We start from the raw sequence: 20,009 nt of genomic DNA on the forward strand, positions 1-20,009 counted from the left end.
TTCTCTGGACCGCCTCATCTCTCGCGCTCCTCTTCTCTTCTTCAAAAAGTGCTGACTGTGCATGTCCGTCAGCCATTTTCCTGTTGCCGAATGGGAAATGGCGGACTGCTAATTTCCATTGGCCATTTTCCTGTGGCCGAATGGGAAATGGCGGACTGCTCATTTCCATTGGCCATTTTCCTGTGGCCGAATGGGAGAGACCACAGGAAAACGGTAGATGGACATGCGCAGTCAGCGCTTTTTGAAGAAGAGAAGCACGCGAGAAAAGGCGGGAGGTGGAGAAAAAGACAGAGGCCGCCGCTGGAGAGTTGTTTTCAAGCAGCACTGGGGGCACCCTAGTGCTGCGAGAAAACTCGTTTGCATAAGGAAGAAAGAAGATATTTGTAAGGAACAGCGGCGCAGATCAGAATAATAAAGGTAAGAGAATAGCCTTTCTTAAAGCTATTCCTGCCTGTATTTAGTTTGTAAAGGGTATTCTACTGATAGAATCCCTTTAGATCCACTTTGTCACAACACTCTTGCGATTCTTCTCGTGGAGCCTATAGCAGTGTGAGCTGATGAAACCGCCAGTACAAATAGGTAAAGTAAGAAGCGGTCGCCATTTTCCCGTAGCGCAGGCAGGGACATATAATTTGCATACACAATGCCTCTAGCGTTGATTACTTGAGCCTGGTCGCTCAGTCAAGAAGCGACGTCAGTTTGAATGTTTCCCGCCAAGGTAGTACATGGATTACGAAGTGTAGCGGGGAGAGGAATATAAGACCTGACACTAGGACGGGCATTACGTGTGAGGAATCTGCGGGAGACCCGGCTCAGTGAAGATGTCTCGGGGCTTGCAGTATGGTGAGGAGACGCTTGCTGCCCGATAATAATGTTGTGGTTACGGGTCATACGTGACGTCAGTCCTGCCTTCAGTAGTACAGCAGCGAGAGCTATCTATTGTAACGGAGTCTCGCATTGATTTTAATGTAGAGATACCGCGCATGCGTGGTCACTTAGCAAGGGGCATGTATTGGGCTTCTCCCGGTCAACGGGTTCTTTAATGTCACTTCTATTAAAATGATGGGTTTGTTTCAGCTATATCAGTGATATTGTTATCCTCAGGACACCACAATGAAACTCTAGCACCAATATGGAATTGCTTAGGCAGTATTCACATTGGTGCCTATTACTTCAGTTTTCCAGTTCCTTTGTAGGTACAGATAAACGAAAATAATGGCATTATCGCAGGTCCGTTTAACACCTTGGTGAGCCCAGTGCAAAGGTTTTATGAGAACTGCCCCCCCTTCATCACCACCCGTCCCATCTGAAACCTGCCAAAAACTGGGGTTTTAGATTTATACGTTCATCTCTAGTAACAATCATTATTGCGTGATGCAACGGATATCGCTACAGAGGCGGTCAGTGTATTTTACTCCGAGGATCAGGTATGGACAGGACAGGGACAGTGAAAAAATGTAATTGATTTATTTTTTTAATGATTTTGTGTATGTGTTGTGTAAGTATTTGGAGTGGCTCTTTTGGTGCTGCAACCTGGACAATGTTAAACATCTGTCACAACACCAAAAAACTTCTTAGTAATGTTCAGAGGGGTATTACATAAGAATTGACATCCTGCTCCTGATTAGGCCCAAATGAATGGGCCTAATCAGGAGGGAGCCTTGTACCACGGGAAGATAGGGCATGTTGCTTCTTTTACCCACTAGCTAAAAAAAAAAAAAATCGCTAGTGGGGAAAAAAAGCAAGTGACTCCCATTGAAATGAATGGAAGATGGTTTTTGCAGGCAGATTCAGCGTCAAAATCCACCTGCAAAAAAACTCCTTGTGGACATACCCTAAGATGCTACCTGAGGCTGGAGGGGGGAGGACACTTTAGAGCCCCACATCTCAGGATCCGTGAAGGCTATGAAGATGACCCTTGGATTCATTTTAAAGATGAGAATGAAATCACTCAGAATCTCATCTTTAAAAGGATTCTACCATTAAAAAACTTTTTTTTTCTAGGTAACACGTCGGAATATCCTTTAGAAAGGCTATTCGTCTTCTACCTTTGGAAGTGCTCTCTGCCGTGCCGTTCATTCGAAATACCGGTATGCTAATTAGTTCTCTTGCAGCGATGGGGGCGTCCCCCAGCGCAGGAGATGTGATGGGGGGTGTCCCCATTGCTGCTCGAAAACCGACTCCAGCTCCGCCTCTGTCTTCTTCTGCATCCTCCCCTTCCTTCTTCGGCTTGACGTCGGACGCCTGCACAGTACGCTCTGTTCGGCGAACTTGCGGTGTCGGCACTATGGCCACGGGCATTTGCAGTACGTTTGGCAAAGTTCGCCGAACAGAGCGTACTCTGCAGGCGTCCGACGTCAAGCCGAAGAAGGAAGGGTAGGATGCAGAAGAAGACAGAGTTTTTTTAATGGTAGAATCCCTTTAAAATGAATCCAAGATAATTTTCATGGCCCTAACCAATCCTGAGAAATTGGCATTAGTAGCAAGGAAATATTATATACCTCCTCTGCTACTAAAGTGTTACTCAGAAAAGGGTTAATGTCCCCCTGAAACGTTCCTACAAGTTAATGACTGCTGACTCATCAGCCTTCCCTGCTCTCCCCCACCCCCACCATCATCCGTTTAGATATTTCACACAGTACTCAGAGAGCATCCAGTGCTCCTGGTGGCCAATTAGCATATCAATAAAAGAGGCCTAATTCAAAAACTGCTGGGAGGATTAATGAATAAAGGGTATGTCTAGAATAGCCTTTCTAAAGGCTATGCAAATATATGTGTTTAATTAAAAATCACTATAGCCAATAATAGAATCCCTTTAAGAATTTTGGAACATTGGGTAAGTTTACGTCAGTATTGATTTGATACATTTCTTTTTTTTTCCAGTGAGTGGCTGTCTCCCAATGCTTCATTTAGAGGAAGAAGATCTGGAGAAAAATCCTCAGTTTGGTAAACTTTTACTAGAATTATGCCAGATTCTGGAGCCATGTGGAGCTAGTTCCAAGATATACCATGAATTGGAGGAGGTAATTAACCTGTGTACACTTATTTCTACTAGATAATTGACTGTGAGCAGTCTATAACAATTATTTCTTTCAAGGATAGTTTACACACCATTATAGACTAAACATCCACAATAGTATATTGTGTAAATTATTTGTTTGTGGCATTTTATTAGATCTTTGTATACAATGGGCCCCCGGACAGCTGCAAGGCTCCAGCCTATTAGTAAATCTGGTACATGCCTGTGCATCAGAATGGAGATTTCTGGCATAAGTCATACAGGAAAACTTGTCCTACAATATTGCCCACTTATGCTAGAAAACTGGTGTAGACTGGATGATAATTTCCCCCCGCAATATCTACAAATGTAGTAGGCTTGGATTAAGATTTAAGTCTCACCATTTTCTAAGTGCATGTAGGGCAACGCTATATGATCTCTTGTACTTCATCATTACTTTCAACAAAAAGAAGGGTCTGATAGAACGGAAATTGGTAGAGAAGGAGCACAGTCTTTCTTTACTGCTGTGTTGAAAATGTAAGCTATTACCTGTAACCTCTACTTATAATCGCCCGTCTTCACATTTTGGCCATATATATAATCTTACAAGGCCATGTTTAATTATACCATAACTCTATGTAATGCGTGGAGAAAGTCTAGTGTCGTGTGCTATCCTCACATTTCTAAGCTCTGGAGATATAGAAGCGTTCTTTGTTGCCTATCCTTGAATACAGTTGTGATTAACTGAGAGCACTATTTTTGGTGGCACAATCTGTACCTTGACTAATGGCCCTCTCTCGCTGGTTTCTGTCGGTCACATTTCTCTAGCGCTTGGTAACTGAAATCTCTGCCTTAAGGCATTTTTATAGCAATGAATGATGATCACAAGGACAGAAAACTGTATGCAACAATTTTAAGTCATGTTAACAGAAAATTGGTTGCTCCACCATAGCTCTCGTGCAACACTTGTCTGTATTGTGCGGTAGAACGTCTGCTTTTGGATGTCATTGAGTGGTAACTACCTCTTTCACAGATTGCCCATACCTATGATTTTCTGTATCTTGTTTTCATTTTTGTAAGATACAAAGAGAATTACGACTGCAAAGGAAAGTTTGGTTCAGGTCTGAAGTTATCTACCGGCTGATCCAGGAGATATTAACAGACTTACAGGTGAAGAAACAGGATGGCACAATAACTAATGATGAAGATAAGGTTGGTATTTTACTTCTCCTTTTTCTGATGTTCTTTATGATGATTTGATAATTTAGATGAAATCTTTTTATTTATTTTTATATTTTGTTCCTCATAAACTCCATCTACCATCACGTGCAGTTACTGGAAGACCTTCAACAGTGTTTTTTGGTTACACAATGTTCCCGCCTCCTGGCTATTGAATCAGAGGCAGGCTCTGCAGCTCTTCTTGCATTAGAGAAGGAAGACCTGGAAGACCACCTGCCATCAGAAATGGTTATATGAATCTAATCTGCTTCTTAATACTACATATAGCACTTTTTCTGTCTTTGTGATGTGTGACCAATCCCTTCTCTCTTCAGGATATTTTTTATTTACGAGAACACTTGCACAAACAACTGGAAGAAGCTCTTCGAAAAAAATGCTTTGCTTTTCTGTCTTTTCACCAACCAGAAACAGGTACGCTCCCATTTGTTGTCTGTGATTTTTCTCCCTGGATAAATGGTAGATAATTGACTGAGCAGCACTAGAGAATAAATGATCACATGAACTTGTACAGAAAAATTCAAAGTAATTACTTAAAGGGGTTGCCCATTTGCCCTGTATAGGAATCATAGAGGGGGATCTTCCACTCATGACTCTGTTTGTTAAACAGAATGAAAAGCCATTCTGTACAAGCCTCTTCTGGCATACTTGACTTATTCATATTACACAGTCCAGTCACATTAAAGAGGACCTTTCACCATTTTGCCCATAGGCAGTTCTATATACTGCCGGAATACTGACAGTGCGCTGAGTTCAGCGCACTGTCTGCTTTCCCGATCTGGGCCCAGTGTGAAGAGCTTACAGTCCGGTACCGTAGCTCTTCTATGGTCAGAAGGGCGTTTCTGACACTTAGCCAGAGACGTCCTTCTTCACAGCACAGCCAATCATGCTGTGCTGTGAGAGCCGGGAGGAACTCCCCCCTCCCTCCCTGATAATGCTCGTCTATGGACGAGTACTGCGAGCAGATGGAGGGAGCGTTCCTCCCGGCTCTCACAGCACAGCGCGATTGGCTGTGCTGTGAAGAAGGACGTCTCTGGCTGTCAGAAACGCCCTTCTGACCATAGAAGAGCTACGGTACCGGACCGTAATCTCTTCACACCGGGCACAGATCGGGAAAGCCGACAGTGCGCTGAACTCAGCGCACTGTCAGCTTTCCGGCAGTATATAGAACTGCCTGTGTGCAAAATGGTGAAAGGTCCTCTTTAATGTGACCACCTGTCAAAATTCAGAATAACCACCTTTGGCAGAGCGGACCACTGCTAGACGTGCAGGAAGGGGATGTTGTGATGTTGAGCCATGCCAACTCCAGTGCCATGGCCAGCTGCGCTAGATTACGCGGTTGAGCATCCATGGTGCGAACAACCCGATCGAGTTGGGCCCACAGATTCTTGATTGGGTTCAAGTTCAGGGAATTTGCTGGCCAAGGGAGTACGATAAACCTGGTGCTCTTCGAACCACGCACGTAAACTGTGAGCTTTGACACGTGGCATTGTCCTGCTGGTAGATACAATCATCCTGAGGAAAAACAATTCGCATGTAGGAGTGAACATGGTCCGCAAGGATAGATGCATACTTGTGTTGATCCATCATGCCATCCACAATGATGAGTGCACCCAGATGGCTGATGACACGTGCCTTCTGCGATTGGTTATTTAATGTTGACGTCAAAAGTAGGAGGTGGTCACATTAATGTGACTGGACTGTGTATATGGATGGCCATGAATGGTTAAAATGTAATGGCATATTTCCACAGCTGCTGCAGGGGAAATACCTGGATGACTTGTGCTGCATTCTGAAAGGGATGGTCTCTGATGAAAACTCTGGAAAACAAAACAATAAAGTAAATGTAAATTTATTGATTTGCTCATGTATTTTATTCTTTGGTGCCCATGTCTAATGAAATGCAGTACAACACCCTTGGTGCTTTTCCATGTTCTATAATTCTCTCCTGCAGCTATTTTAACATTCTTTTTTTAGAAAGTTTTAATATTCAAATTGACAGCACAATCTCTGCTGTCAAAAGTCCAAACAAGCTGAATTCAGTGCCAAATGACTTTTGGCTTTGGAATATTTTTTTTCTTATCACTAAACAAACCCTAGAAATGGGAAGAGAGGCATTGGAAAACTTAAAATATGAATGCAGGGAACAGCAAACCAGGAAGAACGAAGTTCAGCCCATGATACCAAATAAAAACCGTAAATAGAGGTTTATCTAATGAATGGGAAGCCACTAATGTGGTTATTAGAGAGTGGTTGGGAAGGGCGTTCCTTTAGTTAATTTGTAAGGGTTTTATAATATTTAATTTTTTTAGATTTTCCAACTTTATGCTAAGGACCCATGAAGTGAAATGCAGCTAAAGAGCAAAATGCATTTTTTTGATTCCCCCCCCCCCCCTCATTAATATCTGGAAATCGTTTGCAATTCCGCTGCTTAAATTAACACACTACGGTTTTCAAAATCAAACTTTGTTTCCCTCCCACTCACAATGTGTGGATGAGATTAAGCAAAGTATCAATTCAATTTTTTTTTTTTTTTTTCAACAACGTTTGGCCATAGCTTTATTCAAAAAACACACTGCAGAACACAGTTGTAGATTTAGTAAGGGAAGATTAACTGCAGAGACAAATGCACCAAAAATGTAACTTAAAAAAAAAAAAGTAGATCCTCCCCCCCCCATTGCGTTTTTGCTGAGTTTTTCTCTGTGATGTTTCTTCCCTTGGTAAATCTATAGGGAGAACGCAAGAGTTTCCAAAGATAAAATTGACATGCTGTGGTTTTTTTTTTTTTTTTAAATGCATGCATGGGATCTTAGACTGACTTGTGGTGACATGAGGGATAATAAAATAAGCATCTGGTAACTTCTCTGACACACCTGCAACAATTTACCCATCTACACAAAGTAGACAATCCCATCCACACCTTGAGGAAAAAAATATGCAATGTGGACACACTGCAATTTTCAAAACTGTTGCTGTTTTGGAAATCGCAGCATGTCATTTGTACCTACAGAAATGCTGGCGGTTTCCCTGTGGATATAATTGAAACAAAGTCCACAGAGAAAACCTCTGTGGACTTTCTGTGGGAACAACTGCAATGTGTTGCTGTCAAGGCTTTTCCTGATAGCTGCTTTTTTGTTGTCGGGCCTTAGGGTAAGTTCACACGTGGGTTTTTTTTGGTCCGGAACTCCACCTTAGGTTCCGGACCAAAATACGGGTAACTGCGACTGGATGCCAGTGCAGCCGCGCACTCCGATCCGGATTAGGCCCAAATGAATGGGCCTAGTCAGGAGGGAGTGTCTTCAGGCGGGTGTGGTGAGGCGAATTCGCCTGAAAGGATGAGCATGTCTCTCTTCTTTTTTCTGGGAGCTGGAACAAACGGCTCCTGGAAAAAAAGAACTGAACGGCTCCCATTGATTTCAATGGGAGCCTTCTTTTTGGTCAGGATTTTGAAGCTGAAATGGCCTCAAAATTCTGACCAAAAAACCCTGTGTGAACTTACCCTCAGACAGTCTTTTCCTGAAATCTGATAGATCCAGACCCCAGCATGTTTTCCCCGATCAAGACAGAAGGTGTCCCTTTTCCCTGTCTGACTAAAATGACAGGCCCAGCATGCCCTGTCATTCCATTTGGGTGGGGGGTCCTAACAAATAATTTAAAAAGGTGAAAGTAAATTAAACTATTGCTTGATATGTTGAGGTCACATATGTTCCCATTCACTGGTATAGGATAATTTTGAATGGACATGGACAATCTTTTTATGTTTTTCCTTTCTTATATACAGTGGTTTGCAAACTTATTCATAATCCTTTAACTTTTTCACATTTTGTCATCTTACAACCAAAAACTTAAATGTGTTTTAAGATTTTAAGTCACAGACCAACACAAAGTAGCAGGTAATTGTGATGTGGAAGGAAAATAATACATTGTTTTCAAACTTTTAACCAAATATCTGAAAAGTGTGATGTGCAAAGTATTCATCTCTCCCCAATATGTTGTAAAGTCAATTACAGCTGAAAGTCTTTCAGGTATGTCCAGCTTTGTGCATCTAGAGACTGAGGTTTTTGCCCATTCTTTTTTGCAAAATAGCTCAAGCTCAGCCAGATTGGATGGAGAGCGTCTGTGAACAGCAATTGTCATGTCTTGCCACCGATGCTGAATGGGATTTAGGTCTGGACTTTGGGACATTCTAACACCTGACTATTCTTTGATCTAAACCATTCCACTGTAGCCCTGGCTGTACGTTTAGGGTCATTATCTTGCAGGAAGTTGAATCTCCTTCCCAGTCTAAAAGTCATTTGCAGCTTCCAACAGGTTTTCTTCCAGTATTGCCCTGTATTGAGCTCCATCTATCTTTACATCAACTCTGACCAGCTTCCCTGTCCCTACTGGAGAGGCGTTTTTAGGAGGAGGAATTTGAGTCAGTTTCCTGACCAAATTCCTGACCAAAAAACTCTGTGTGAAGGCAGCCTAACAAACCACTGAGGCCTTCGCAGAACAGGCGTATTATACTGAGACTAATTTACACACAGCTGGACTATAATAACTCATTAAGTGTCTTCTGAAGGCAATTGTGCGCACTGGATTTTATTTAGCGATATCAGAGTACAGGGGGCTGAATACTTTTGCACCTCACACTTTTCAGATTTTTATTTCATTAAAATTCTGAACAACATGTATTGTATTCATTCCGCGTCACAATTATCGGTACTATTCCGTTATCGGGCCAGCAGCAGCGCATTTCAGCACCAGCTTTCGGGACAGCAGTTCAGTTCAGCAGCGGGAATTACAATGACATCCGAGGACTGCTGGCCCGATGCTTGTGCCCAGTAGCCAGTACATCAATGACCCCCCCCTCCATCTCCTCCTCCTTCCAGTGCTGCCCCCCAGCTCTCCTTACATCTACCCCGTACCCTCTCCCCGCCACATGACTAAGCCGATGCTGGCCCGATGATAGAGGCCGTGCTTGTGTGTAGTAGGCAGTACATCGATCGATGCCCTCATCCTCCTCTTCCTTCCAGTGCTGCCCCCCAGCTCTTCTTACATCTGCCCCGTACCCTCTCCCTGTAATAGGCCTCACCGTAAATCTTGAGCAATGAATGCTACTAGATAGCCGCCGGACGCTGCAGAAAGTTTGTCCCTCCGGCTCGCTGTAGCTCACCGTTCCTATAGTCGGCGTGTTTCTTGTCAGGGCCTGGATTGAGCCCCGGTGTCTTTCCTTTCGGTCTCGGTACTAGCGCTGAGGTGAGGCCTAGTCGTGTGGCGGGGAGAGGGTACGGGGAAGATGTAAGGAGAGCTGGGGGGCAGCACTGGCAGGAGGAGAAGGATGGGGGAGGGGGGTCATCGATGTACTGGTTACTGGGCACAAGCATCGGGCCAGCAGTCCTCGGATGTCATTGTAATTCCCGCTGCTGAACTGCTGTCCCGAAAGCTGCTGCTGAACTGCGCTGCTGCTGGCCCGATAACGGAATAGTACCCAATTATCTGCTACTACCGTATTTTTCGGACTATAAGACGCACTGGACTATAAGACACACCTAGGTTTTAGAGGAGGAAAATGGGAATAAAAAAATTTTGAAGCAAAAAATGGTAAAATATTTAATATATGGGAGTTGTAGTTTTGCAACAGCTGCAAGGCCACATTGACAGGTGACCCTGCAGCTGTACGGGGATGCATAGAGTGTTTTTTTTGCGGGGCCAGCTGTACTTTTTAGTTATACCATTTTGGGGAATATCTATTGCTTAGATCACCTTGTATTGAAAAAAAACCCCGATATGTATGTATGTATGTATATATATATATATATATATATATATATATATATACACACACACACCGGCCACTTTATTAGGTACACCTGTCCAACTGCTCGTTAACACTTAATTTCTAATCAGCCAATCACATGGCGGCAACTCAGTGCATTTAGGCATGTAGACATGGTCAAGACAATCTCCTGCAGTTCAAACCGAGCATCAGTATGGGGAAGAAAGGTGATTTGAGTGCCTTTGAACATGGTATGGTTGTTGGTGCCAGAAGGGCTGGTCTGAGTATTTCAGAAACTGCTGATCTACTGGGATTTTCACGCACAACCATATCTAGGGTTTACAGAGAATGGTCCGAAAAAGAAAAAAACATCCAGTGAGCGGCAGTTCTGTGGGCGGAAATGCGTTGTTGATGCCAGAGGTCAGAGGAGAATGGCCAGACTGGTTCGAGCTGATAGAAAGGCAACAGTGACTCAAATAGCCACCCGTTACAACCAAGGTAGCCAGAAGAGCATCTCTGAACGCACAGTACGTCGAACTTTGAGGCAGATGGGCTACAGCAGCAGAAGACCACACCGGGTGCCACTCCTTTCAGCTAAGAACAGGAAACTGAGGCTACAATTTGCACAAGCTCATCGAAATTGGACAATTGAAGATTGGAAAAACGTTGCTTGGTCTGATGAGTCTCGATTTCTGCTGCGACATTCGGATGGTAGGGTCAGAATTTGGCGTCAACAACATGAAAGCATGGATCCATCCTGCCTTGTATCAACGGTTCAGGCTGGTGGTGGTGGTGGTGTCATGGTGTGGGGAATATTTTCTTGGCACTCTTTGGGCCCCTTGTTACCAATTGAGCATCGTTGCAACGCCAAAGCCTACCTGAGTATTGTTGCTGACCATGTCCATCCCTTTATGACCACAATGTACCCAACATCTGATGGCTACTTTCAGCAGGATAATGCGCCATGTCATAAAGCTGGAATCATCTCAGACTGGTTTCTTGAACATGACAATGAGTTCACTGTACTCCAATGGCCTCCACAGTCACCAGATCTCAATCCAATAGAGCATCTTTGGGATGTGGTGGAACGGGAGATTCGCATCATGGATGTGCAGCCAACAAATCTGCGGCAACTGTGTGATGCCATCATGTCAATATGGACCAAAATTTCTGAGGAATGCTTCCAGCACCTTGTTGAATCTATGCAACGAAGAATTGAGGCAGTTCTGAAGGCAAAAGGGGGTCCAACCCGTTACTAGCATGGTGTACCTAATAAAGTGGCCGGTGAGTGTGTGTGTATATATATTTTATTATTTATTTATTTTTCTAGGGACAGGAGGTGATTTAGAACTTTTATTTATATTTTTAAAGCTTTTTTTTTTTTTTTTTTTACTATTTTATTCCCCCCGGGGGCTTGAACCTGCGGTCACTTGATTGCAAGTCCCATAGACGGCAATACAACTGTATTGCCGTCTATGGGACATTCTGTCTATTAGTATTACGGCGGCTGGTCATAGAGACCAGCCGCAATATTAATACAGCAGTGACAGGCCTGGGAGCCTCATTAGGCTCCCGGCTCTCACCCGAACAGGTCGGCTCCTGCGATATCGCCGCGCAGGAGCCGGCCTGCAACTTCACAGGTACGGGGGAGAAGGGGCCGCTGATACTGACCCGGCATCCGCTGTACTAGAGAGGCGGATGCCGGGGAGGGATAGACGCTGGCACAGGTGTCAGGCCTGAGACATCGCTGCGCTCCACTGTCCTGCATGAAGCCAGCGGCGGGGGGACGGAGGAGCGGAATAGCATCACTCCTCCTGCTGCTGGCTTCATGCAGGGCAGAGGAGCGCAGCGATGTCTCAGGCCCCGGCGTCTATCCCTTGCCGGCATCCGTCTCTCTAGTACAGCGGATGCCAGGCACCACATTCAGACTATAAGACGCACCCTTCTTTTCCCCCAAAATTTGGGGGAAAAAAAGTGCGTCTTATAGTCCGAAAAATATAGTATGTGTTGGTCTATCACTTAAAATCTTAATAAAATACATTTAAGTTTGTGGTTGTAAGGTGAAAAAGTTTTAAGAGGTATGAATACTTTTGCAAGCCACTGTATTACAGGCCTATTTATCTTCATGTATATAAGCTGTAATATAACCTGACACATTTAGTTTGGGGTGTGTGAGCTAGGGTAGGTTCACAATTGTTGGGACCCCAAACAATGGAGAGCCCATCCGCTAAAACAGCAGTTCCTGCAGCCATCCACAGACTACAATGGGGTCCATCGGGTGTCTTTCAAGTTTCGGTGGAATGTGCAACTGGATCTCCAATGCAGATGAGAACATAGCCTAAAAATGTTATAGCTCAGTTCATGGATGGGGGTGTGTGTGTTTGTTGTGTTTTTGTTTTTTTTAATTACAACTGATCAGTAGCTTTACTCAACCACTTCCCCATTGGTCATATCTATGACTTGTCACCCAATTTTTGTTATGCCTCAGATGAAGAAGGTGACGTTCTTTGTGCAGCAAAGGCTCTTCGTCTGGCTACTACCCTGGAGGATGAAAAAAGAAGGTTAAAAAATGAACAAGAGAAACTTCAGGAAATGAGAGCTTTATTGGAAAAGCAGCAAGAGATATATCCCTGCGTAAGTAAATGGGTATTTTATAACTGCATGCCACCAGACCATGCATAATGGCTATGTAATACACATCAGTAAAATAATTTCTATTGATATATCTGCAAACAGCATATTTCAATGTCAGAATTTCATGCTGAAATTGATACAATGCAACAGGGGTCTCAAACTCAATTTACTCGGGGGCCGCTGGAGGTAGAGTCTGGGTGAGGCTGGGCCGCATCAGGTTTTCCCAATTTTTTTTTTTTTTTTTTTCTAAAAGTCGCCATATTCTGACAGGCGTAACTTTTTTTTTTATATGTCCGTGTACGAGGATGCATAGAGCGTTTTTTTTGCGGGGCCGGGTGTACTTTTTAGTTCTACCATTTTCGGGAAATGTTATTGCTTTGATCACTTTTTACGCTAGGTTCACACCTGCGTTCATGTCTCCGTTCTATGGTTTCCGTCTTCTGCATGGCAGAAGACGGAAACCATAGACCGGGTCCGGCCATGAGCGGCGGTGAGCGTTTTAGGCTCTCCGCCGTGAAACCGGATTTTTTAATCCGGACACAGAGTAGTGCATGTCCGACTCTGTGTCCGGATTATAAAACCCGGTTTCGCGGCGGAGAGCGCAAAACGCTCACTGCCGCTCACGGCCGGACAGCTTTCTCACCCATTCAAATGAATGGGTGAGAAAGTCTCCTGCAGGCTTCCGTCTCCTGCATCTGTTTTATGCAGGAAACGGAAACCTGCAATAAGGACAGATGAACGCTGATGTGAACGAGCCCTTATTCAAATTATCAGAATCAAAACGGTGAAAAAACGGCGGTTTGGCACTTTTGACTATTTTTCCCGCTACGGCATTTACCGTACAGGAAAAATATTTTTATAGAATTGTAGAGCGGGCGATTTCGGACACGGGGGATACCTAACATGTATGTGTTTCACAGTATTTATCTACTTTTATGTGTTTTTTTGTTTTTTTGCATTTATTAGACCCCCTAGGGGTGCTGAACCCCAGGGGTCTGATCACTAATGCAATGCATTACAATGCTAATGCATTGCAAAAAATCATCCTTTCTTTTGCAGGCTGCATAGAGCAGCAAAGAAAGAGATTGCAGACAAGCCTGGGAGCCTTGTAAAGGCTCCCGGCTGTCATTGCAACGTGACGTCGGCCCTGGAGCTTGCTCCAGGTGCCGGTGATCACTGGCAAAATGGCAGCGTCCATGCGCCACCGGGAAAATGGCGCCTTTGACCGTGGCGCCGGAGGGGTTAATGCCTCCGATCGGTCCTGGGACCGATCGGAGACATTAGCGCCGGTTGTCTACTGCTTAAAGCAGTAGACACCCGGCGGCTATGGCGGCCGCCCAGCTTCCGGGCGGTCGCCATAGCTACACACCCGGCATGCGCCGTACGGTTACGGCGGATGTCGGGTTGTCCGCTGGGGGCCGCAAACTATTGTCCCGAGGGCCGTGAGTTTGAGACCCCTGCTCTACAATGTCTGTCAAGGATTCCTTTTCCTGGATCCACTACGGGTTGACTGACCTAATGTGCACAAGGATTGGGGATTGTTTTATATGAAGCTCCTCTTCACAATAAGGTTTTCCCCTGAAATAGAGCAAATGGCATGAGTATTTTTTTTTTTTTTTTGCCTTCCCCTGGATCAACGATGAAAGGGATTGCAGGGTTATAGGTTGGACTTGATGGACTGATGTCTTCATCCAACCTCATCTACTATGTAATTGTGTCTACTGTAAGTGCTCTTGCTATGTTATTTGAATAATTGTAAATTGAGCATAATTCGTGATATTTTTAAACTTATTAGGAGTCGCAGAAGAGTTCTGAGAGCCAATAGAGTACCTGACTTGAGCTTGCTCTGTTATGTAGTCTTCTACATCTTTCTTGACAACTTGCCTAATTGTAATTTATAGAAGAGTATACGAGTGTATCGTTCCATATATAGAGCTCTTCTTATATGCAGAGGTGATTCCCTCAAAACCCAGTTATACGAAGTGGAAATTAACTATTTCTTTATGCATGCTAGATCAGCAAAGATGAAAGTGTCACTGAAGAGGGCTTGTGTTTCTGACAAATCCAATGTTTACTGGTATTCGTTTACATAAGTTCCTCCTAAGAACCATCTAATTAGATCTTGGTTAGCTCATTTACGTGAGGTTCTACTAATGGCAGTACTTGCCAAGTTATGTAACTTGGTAAGCTAGAAAATGACCTTGAAAACACTGTATGATTTTAGAGTTAACATGAACATAATCTGCAAAATTCATTCAATGTTGCATTTTTAGGTACTATTGCGGTGCCTTTCACTCCTGCGGCAGGCTGCCTCCAATCTCCGTCTTCAGGCGCAATCTGATATAGATAAGATGAATGCTGAATACTTGGAAACAAAAAGCAATGCTTTGTATTTAAAATTACGGTAAGAATTGTGACTCAGTTGTTTGAGGCATGTTGTTTGTCTCATTGGTCATCCTCACTTCATGTCTTTTCACAGGATGGAAGAGCTTCAAGTCCTCACAGACACTTACACTCCTGAAAAGGTTGAGGTTCACAAACACATCAGGTAAAGGAGGCAAAAAAAGTCATAGAAAAGTGCATAAACATAGTAATTTGAGAAAAGAAATACTTCATCCTCACTTCTGTAATCTTCCAGGTCCAGTTTGGAGGCAGCGGTGAAATCTGAGAAAACTGAACTATCTGCATCTAAACAGATCCTTGCCTCCTATGAATTTCTGGGAACACAATTTGAGGAACTTGTCCAAGAATATACTTGCCTAAGAGATAAAATTAAGGACAATCGCTGGGCAATTCAGGAGCTCAGCAAAACTTTACCCTGAGAGCCCAAATGTTTTCATTTCAGTTACAGTTGTAGCTGAGGTAAGCTGACAGTCTGTAGTGGGATACATTGCTGCTTTTGATTATCACAGAGGGAAATGAAAGTCAATGATTTTTTTTTTTGTTTTTAATTTTTTTTTAATTTATAGAATTTCATTGGCTTTTGTTGTCCTCTGTGCTGAAATTTATCTCAGTACTATAAGATAAATTAACTATGGCAGCTTTTTTTTTTTTTTTCTTCTTCCAGCTAGGACACCTACAACTTGTCTCCTTCTTTGAGCAGAGAATAGTCTCACAGGAGTAGTAATGAGATGTTTTTGTTTTAAATATTAATTATTGCAAGTTATCGACACTGAAGTTTTTCTTTGCATCAACTGTCTGTATACAATATGTGTACTCCCTTCTGACAGTAGGGAGATATCTGTACTGAAATTAACGGCACTGAGTATCTCCAGCTCCTGTCGATAGTGTGCTTTCTAGTGGTATATAATACCGCACATTGATGAAGACAGTTTAATTTTAGAAATGTATATATTATACAGGTTTCTTTTCTGAGGTTAAATATGTAATTTAAATAAATTTAAATAAGTTACTTAATAAATAAAGATGAAATTAAAGTTAATGGAAATGTATAACTTCTGTACAATTGTCTGCGCCAAATCTAGTGCAAAAAATGTATCTTAATCGATAATTACATTCTAATGAGCAACAGGTTATTATCGAACTACAAATAAATTCCTGAACCTACAGAGAATTACTCCAGGAGTTAGTTTGATTTCTATGACCAAGCAGGTATTCATTTTTCCTGACTTACAGTAGCAGTAGACACATAAGAGCTTTTGTAACACCAAGCTACAAGCAAACGCACAACCATGATAACAGGAGACACAAGGCACAACATATAGACATTTCTATGGTATAATTTAATGTTGGCAGACAAAACACTTGTTGTTATAGGAGCTGAGCCTCTTCTTTCCCTTCAGTTCTTGTGAAGAGCTTATCAGACAGTAATTCACTGTTTGATGAAGTGATTTTAATGTGAGAGTTTGACCACTTCCCACCAGAGGCATTTTTTTGATTTTCCAGAATGGAAAAAATTCTAGATGGGGTGGAATTGCTCTTTCCCTTTTTCTCCTTTACCCCCCACTCTTTCTCCTTATTCCTCATCTCCTTCCTTCGGCTCTCATCCCTACCACTGCCCCCCTTACTCCTCTCAACTACCCTACCCATAACCATACCTGCACAGTCTGGAGAAGTTCGGGTCAATGGCCTGCTTTCCCAACCTTTCCCTATTGCTTATGAAACCAGACAGGGCTAGATCCTTGGTCTGCCCCTCCCCCCTTATTTTTATCCTGTCCCTGGAGCCCTTTTTCCATGTTTGAGCACATCCTAATATCTCTATGCTGCTCGCTTTCATAAGATAACTTGCTGTTCTTCCTTTCTCCCCCTCCCTCCCTGGCCTAATGTCCACTATCCACAATAATTCCAAGTGCTCCAATTTCAAGATTATTTTTTCCAAATCAGAGGCTCTTAACATGACTTTCTGCCCAGCAAGTCTCTTCCCTGAGTCAATCCTTCCCTTTCCAATGGTCAACCCAGTCTTAACATACCTGGAAGTCCTCACACCTGATCATAGGACCTTTTCTAATTCGATTTTCCTCCCATGTTGACATCAGTACATGTTGGCTGCACCAGGTGGGCAAATGGCACGTTCTTACAGTTCGGTAGTGTTACCTAGCCATATCTTGTCCTTTTTTCTTCTGGGCCCTCTCATGCTTTCAAATAGTATTTACCTGGTTGAGCAAACTGGTGAGAGTTAGTGAATTTTTATTTCCTTCAACCCCCCCACCCCGTGCCCATTTATTTATTTTCTCCCCCTTTCTTTTTCTCTTCTTCCTTCTTCGCTGTCTTGTGCTCTCTCTCATCCCTCCCCCTCTGATTTTTCTGCTTCCCTATTCTTTTCCCTCTTCTTCTGTCTTATTCTGTTCTGAATAATATCTACTTTTTACTTAATGACTGTCACTGCCATTTTGAGTTTTTCCCCTGATGGCTTCTCGCTTACATTGTTTGTATTTTCATTGTATATTTTTGTTCTTGAATTTAACAAAAAATAAATAAAAGGATGGAATAAAATTAAGTCTGTATGACTTTCATTTGGGCTTTGTTTTTCCGATGTTCACGGTGCAGCCAAAGTGACGTCTCACCTGTATTATATGGGTCAGTACGATTCCAGGGATACCAAATCTGCATAGCTTTAATTTACCCCCTTAAAAAATAAAATCCAAAACACAAAATTTCACGGAGTCTCCATATTTGGTCACACTGATTATTTTAGGTGTTCTGTTTATCCAAATGTCTTTCTCTATTCCAAATATATGAATAAGCCCTTCTAATGTTGCAAATTTACCCCTTCCCTCCGATGGCATCTTTTTGATTTTTGTTTTTGACTCCCCTTCTTCTAAACCCCATAACTTCTTCTTTTTTTTATTTCTCTGCTCCCAGAGCCATATGAGGTCTTAATCTTTGCGGGACAAATTTTTCTTCATGATGCACCATTTTCTGTATAATGTAATTGGAAGCTGGAAAAAAATTCAGAATGGGGTGAATTTGAAGAAAAAATGAATTTCTTCGACTTTCTTACGGGCTTCGGTTTTACAGCGTTCACTGTGCAGCCAAAATGACTGTTTCTGTGTTTCGGTACGATTCTGGAGATACCAAATTTATATGGTTATATTTACATTTTAACCACTTAAAAAAAAAAAAAAAAAAAAATCCAAAACTGTGTTAAAAATTTTTTTATACATCCGCGTACGGGGATGTATAGGGTGTCTTTTTTTTTTTTTTTTTTTTTTGCGGGGCCGGGTGTACTTTTTAGTTCTACCAGTTTCGGGAAATGCTATTGCTTTGATCACTTTTTATTCGCTAGTATGACGGATGTCGGGAAGGGGTTAAGCTGTACGAGCCATGTGAGCAGTAACACTGGTTTCTCTGGGGTGGGGGTCTGGGTACTATAGGCCATGCAATGTTGCCTCCCACTTGCGTCAGTACTAAAAAGGCCTTTATATCTTTGGAATGGGCAAATCTTTGAATAAACTAAATGCTCAGGATGTCATTTGCATGTGGCTTTTTCCATAGAATAAGATTATCCGTAGGTGATCTCTGGCAGGGGTCTCAAACTCAATTTACCCGGAGGCCGCTGGAGGTAGAGTCTGGGTGAGGCTGGGCCACATCAACTTTTCCACAAGAAAAGCTCATACTTCCGTGTACGGGGTGGTATAGACGTCTCTTTTTTGCGGAGTGAGGTGTACTTTTTAGTTATACCATTTTGGGGAATTGCTATTGCTTTGATTTTTTTTTTTTTTTTAATTCAAATTTTTATCAGAGGCAAAACATTGAAAAAATGTCGGTCTGGCACTTTTGACTCCTCCTCCCCCCCCCTAGGGGGTCTGATCACTAATGCAATGCATTACAATGCTACAATACATTGCAAAAACTCATTTCTTTTGTAGGCTACATAGAGCAGCCTGCAAAAGAAAATCACTGCAGACCGGCTGGGAGCCTTTACAAGGCTCCCGGCTGTCATGCCAAAATGACCTCTGCCCTGGAGCATGCTCCAGGCACTGGCGATCACTGGCAAAGTGGCGGCGCCCATGCGCCGCTGGGAAAATGGCGCCTCGGTTAGCTTTGTCAGAGGTGCCGGACAGTCTGTTATCTCGATCGGTTGCCATGGATACGACCACTAATGCAGAAACTTCTATGGTCTGGGACTTGTCAGGAACCAGCTATGATTGTCTTATTGTACCTGGGTTATCAGGCAGGGACACTACATGTATCAGAAGATATCCCGGCCACAATAAGGACATCATGGCTGATTTTCTGACCTTAGAAAGCTCCTCCATTGGTGGTCGTATCCACTGGCAACCGATCAAGATAACAGATTGTGACCACAAGATATTTAGAGAAAATCTTTAAAACTTTAGGCGTTTTCCGCCTGAAGAAAGCAATAGAAGTGAATGGAAAGCGTTTTTTACCGTGCGGTAAAAAACGTGATGCGTTTTTTGCGGCCTGTTCTCTTAAAAGATAGGAAAACTGCCTGGAACCGGTTTTTACAAAAAAAAAAAAAACGCTCCACAAAAAGCGTGCCAAGGTCAAAAAAACGCTTTCTAATTAGGAAGCATTTTTTTTCCGGTGCCAAAATAAAGCCACATGTTATTTCCATGTGAACTAAGCCTTATAGCAACTACACTACTATACATGCTGAGCCTCATGGATCTATCTCAATGCAAGAAATACAATTTGCATCGCAGAAAAGACTCTAAATCTCCTTTCAACAAAATCTCTAAAGACCAGGATAACTGTATCTGCCTGTATAAATAAATCTAATCAATGAGGGGGATTAAAAGTAAAAATGTCATTCCGAGCCAGCCAGGAGTCGAACCTAGAATCTTCTGATCCGTAGTCAGACGCGTTATCCATTGCGCCACTGGCCCTCTGACATGTTACTAGCGATCAATCACACCCAAAAAAGGTAGTTCTTCCGAGCTGTGATTGGTTTGCTTG

The 20,009-nt window shown here is 42.9% G+C and overlaps 1 protein-coding gene and 1 non-coding gene across 2 annotated transcripts; one reads left to right on the forward strand and one right to left on the reverse strand.

Moving 5' to 3' along the window:
• Positions 1-698: 698 nt before the first annotated feature.
• Positions 699-15,471, forward strand: HAUS4 (HAUS augmin like complex subunit 4). Its single transcript, XM_075277248.1, has 9 exons — positions 699-843; positions 2,884-3,023; positions 4,079-4,210; positions 4,331-4,465; positions 4,552-4,648; positions 12,484-12,629; positions 14,903-15,033; positions 15,109-15,177; positions 15,268-15,471. Exons 1-9 carry the CDS (start codon positions 822-824, stop codon positions 15,449-15,451), a joined length of 1,056 nt encoding a protein of 351 aa, XP_075133349.1. The 5' UTR covers positions 699-821; the 3' UTR covers positions 15,452-15,471.
• Positions 15,472-19,866: 4,395 nt separating this feature from the next.
• On the reverse strand, positions 19,867-19,939 carry TRNAR-ACG (transfer RNA arginine (anticodon ACG)). The gene has a single exon. It is a non-coding gene; the product is annotated as a tRNA-Arg (tRNA).
• Positions 19,940-20,009: the final 70 nt, after the last annotated feature.

This window comes from Leptodactylus fuscus, chromosome 1 (assembly GCF_031893055.1).
Source record: "Leptodactylus fuscus isolate aLepFus1 chromosome 1, aLepFus1.hap2, whole genome shotgun sequence".
NCBI classification, from domain to species: domain Eukaryota; kingdom Metazoa; phylum Chordata; class Amphibia; order Anura; family Leptodactylidae; genus Leptodactylus; species Leptodactylus fuscus.

What these genes read in the sequence shown, in the direction of transcription:
- HAUS4 (XM_075277248.1), top strand. Translation starts at nt 822, where the DNA reads ATGTCTCGGGGCTTGCAGTATG. An exon ending in TTTTCACCAACCAGAAACAG is followed by an intron (nt 4,649 to 12,483) that starts GTACGCTCCCAT and finishes GTTATGCCTCAG; the next exon opens with ATGAAGAAGGTGACGTTCTT. An exon ending in AGCAAGAGATATATCCCTGC is followed by an intron (nt 12,630 to 14,902) that starts GTAAGTAAATGG and finishes TTGCATTTTTAG; the next exon opens with GTACTATTGCGGTGCCTTTC.